The 2,346-nt window shown below is 39.7% G+C and overlaps 1 protein-coding gene across 1 annotated transcript in view; it reads left to right on the forward strand.

The window, feature by feature from the left end:
- LOC100945761 (ovostatin homolog 2-like) overlaps window positions 1–2,346 on the forward strand; it is a 55,343-nt gene that overhangs the window by 38,335 nt on the left and 14,662 nt on the right. The window contains 3 exon segments of the mRNA XM_023509145.1: window positions 1–117; window positions 1,279–1,291; window positions 1,294–1,329. The exon segment at window positions 1–117 is cut by the window's left edge and continues 1 nt beyond it. Of these exon segments, the coding sequence (XP_023364913.1) occupies window positions 1–117; window positions 1,279–1,291; window positions 1,294–1,329 (166 nt within the window).

Below are 2,346 nucleotides of genomic sequence, written 5' to 3' on the forward strand. Positions count from 1 at the left end.
AAAATGAATATCACTGCAGTGGCTGAGTCCAAACAAAGTAGTGCTTGCCCAAACAAATCAACTGAGCAGCAAAATCTAAACTGGAAAGACACCGTAGTCAAGAGACTATTAGTAGAGGTATGTACATGCAAAACTGACAAACTTTCCCTGATAAGAAATAGACAATACCTGAGAAGTGAAGTGTTAAAAGACATTCTCCTTGAAGAAATTTTAATCTATCACAGTTACTTCTGACACAAGACATGCCATTTTAAATGAATTAAAATACCATAAAGTGCATCCTTTCTGAGACAGGCTTGACAATGCCTTGTTTGCTTCTGATTCATGATGCTTTCTCTACCACCTATTTCTCTTCCTTCACTTTTTAAAAACTGTTTCTCAACTCCAAGAGACAAATCTCCTTGCCATATACTCCAGTGCATTTCCCATAACCCTCAAGAAGAATCAAAGTTTATCATTCTCATCTCGCCTCTTGGCTAAGGTGACCAGATGTCCTGCTTTTGACGGGACAGTCCTGAGTTTTAACAATTTGTCCTGTGACCCACAGAATTTTTAAAAAGTCCCGATTTTTGGAAAGAATGCATGGCATGACAAGCTAGGGAATAGCAGGAGAATGGGAAGGGAAAATACGGTTTTCAGCTGCTGAAAAGGTTAATGTAACTCCATTTGGGAATGAAGAGGATAATGTAACCTCATTCCGAAATGAAAAGGCTAATGTAAACTCCCTACTCCCCTCCTGGGCAAGGTCACCCAGGTGGAATCATATCAGAAGGATACTGGCTCCCTCTTTCGCTTCCAGGCAAGGACAATTAGCTCAGAAGGAGGCAAACTGTCTGGAACAAACAAGTAGTCCACCCTCTCTAGAGGGTCCCTAAACATAAACAGCTCAGCCAATTACCCACCCAACCCACCACCCCACCCCCACCCTCATCAATGGTGTCCCACTTTACCAATGTTAAAATCTCGTCACCTTACTCTTGGCACATCGCTGCTCTACCAAACACTCTTATTTGTCTACTGGAGATGTTAGACAGGATGAGAGGAACCAAGAGTGTCCCACACTGCATCCTCTGTCCAATTGAGAACACAGAGCCTAAAATGGGTATTGGTGATGTTCAGTGACTTGTAGATATGGACAGAAGGAGGCAATTTGTGGATCTCTCAGGGACAAATTTGTACTGCCCAAGCTTATCTGAGCTAACGATTGACTGCTTCTCCTCAATGAGAAGATGAGCCAAACTCATTATTCTGTGCTTGTTTTTGTATGATGTCCAACAGCCTGAAGGTATTGAAAAGAAACTACCCAGAGTTACCTTATCTGTACAAAAGGTAAGACAATTTTTTAGGTCCCCAAATTAGTCCTAAAGAAAATTCATTAACAGTTTATTTCCTCTCCTTCCACATTAGTCCATTGCATGATTTCATTTTAAATACTTCATGGATGATGATGTGATTTCATCTTAAATATTTCATGAAGGATTACTTTTTTATTTTTTATCTTTATTGCATAATTTTAGCAAACAAAAAGTATATTTATAAAACATTTTTAGTTCACCTGTGACATTGATTGGCCTCAACCTATTTTTTTCCCATCTTCTGTATTTGTGATTCCTCTTACTATTGGAGGAATAGTGTCACAGTGTTGGACAATGGGAAATCAACATTTTTTTTTGTGAGACAGAGCCGCAGGCTATCCCCCTGGGTAGAGTGCTATGGCATCACAGCACACAGCAACCTCCAACTTCTGGGCTCAAGTGAGTCTCCTGCTTCAGCCTCCTAAGTATCTGGGACCACAGGTGCCCACCACAATGCCTGGCTATTTTTTAGTTGTGGCTGTCATTGTTGTTTGGAGGGCCCGGGCTGGATTCATACACCTTGGGTGTATGTGGCTGGCACCTTAGACACTTGAGCCACAGGCACCAAGCCAGAAATCAACATTATGCCCAAATAGCACATCAGACAACCTTTGCTTTTAGATCTGAGGATGAAATAACCTGGGGACACATCACTGCCCCTCAATCTCCTGTTTTATGGCCATTACAGGTATTATTTTACCTGATTGATGGTGATCTTATTTTAATGCTTAATCAGAGTCTTCAAGATATAACTTTTGTGTGTGCTGTGTTATGAGTAATAGTCAGTAGTTTTAAATATTTTTTCCATATAAATTAGCAGGCACTAAACTAATGGAGGGCCCACCATCTAACACATAGATTTTCACATGCATATACCATTTTCTGAATGTGCTGTTATTCTAAACTACATCAAACTTAAAATTTCATCTCCTCTAAAAAGCAACTTGTAATGTAAAAATAAATAGTAGAATGTGACTTTTTTTTTTTTTTT

This window comes from Otolemur garnettii, unplaced genomic scaffold (assembly GCF_000181295.1).
Source record: "Otolemur garnettii isolate 467f Iridium unplaced genomic scaffold, OtoGar3 scaffold00423, whole genome shotgun sequence".
In the NCBI taxonomy this organism is placed as follows: domain Eukaryota; kingdom Metazoa; phylum Chordata; class Mammalia; order Primates; family Galagidae; genus Otolemur; species Otolemur garnettii.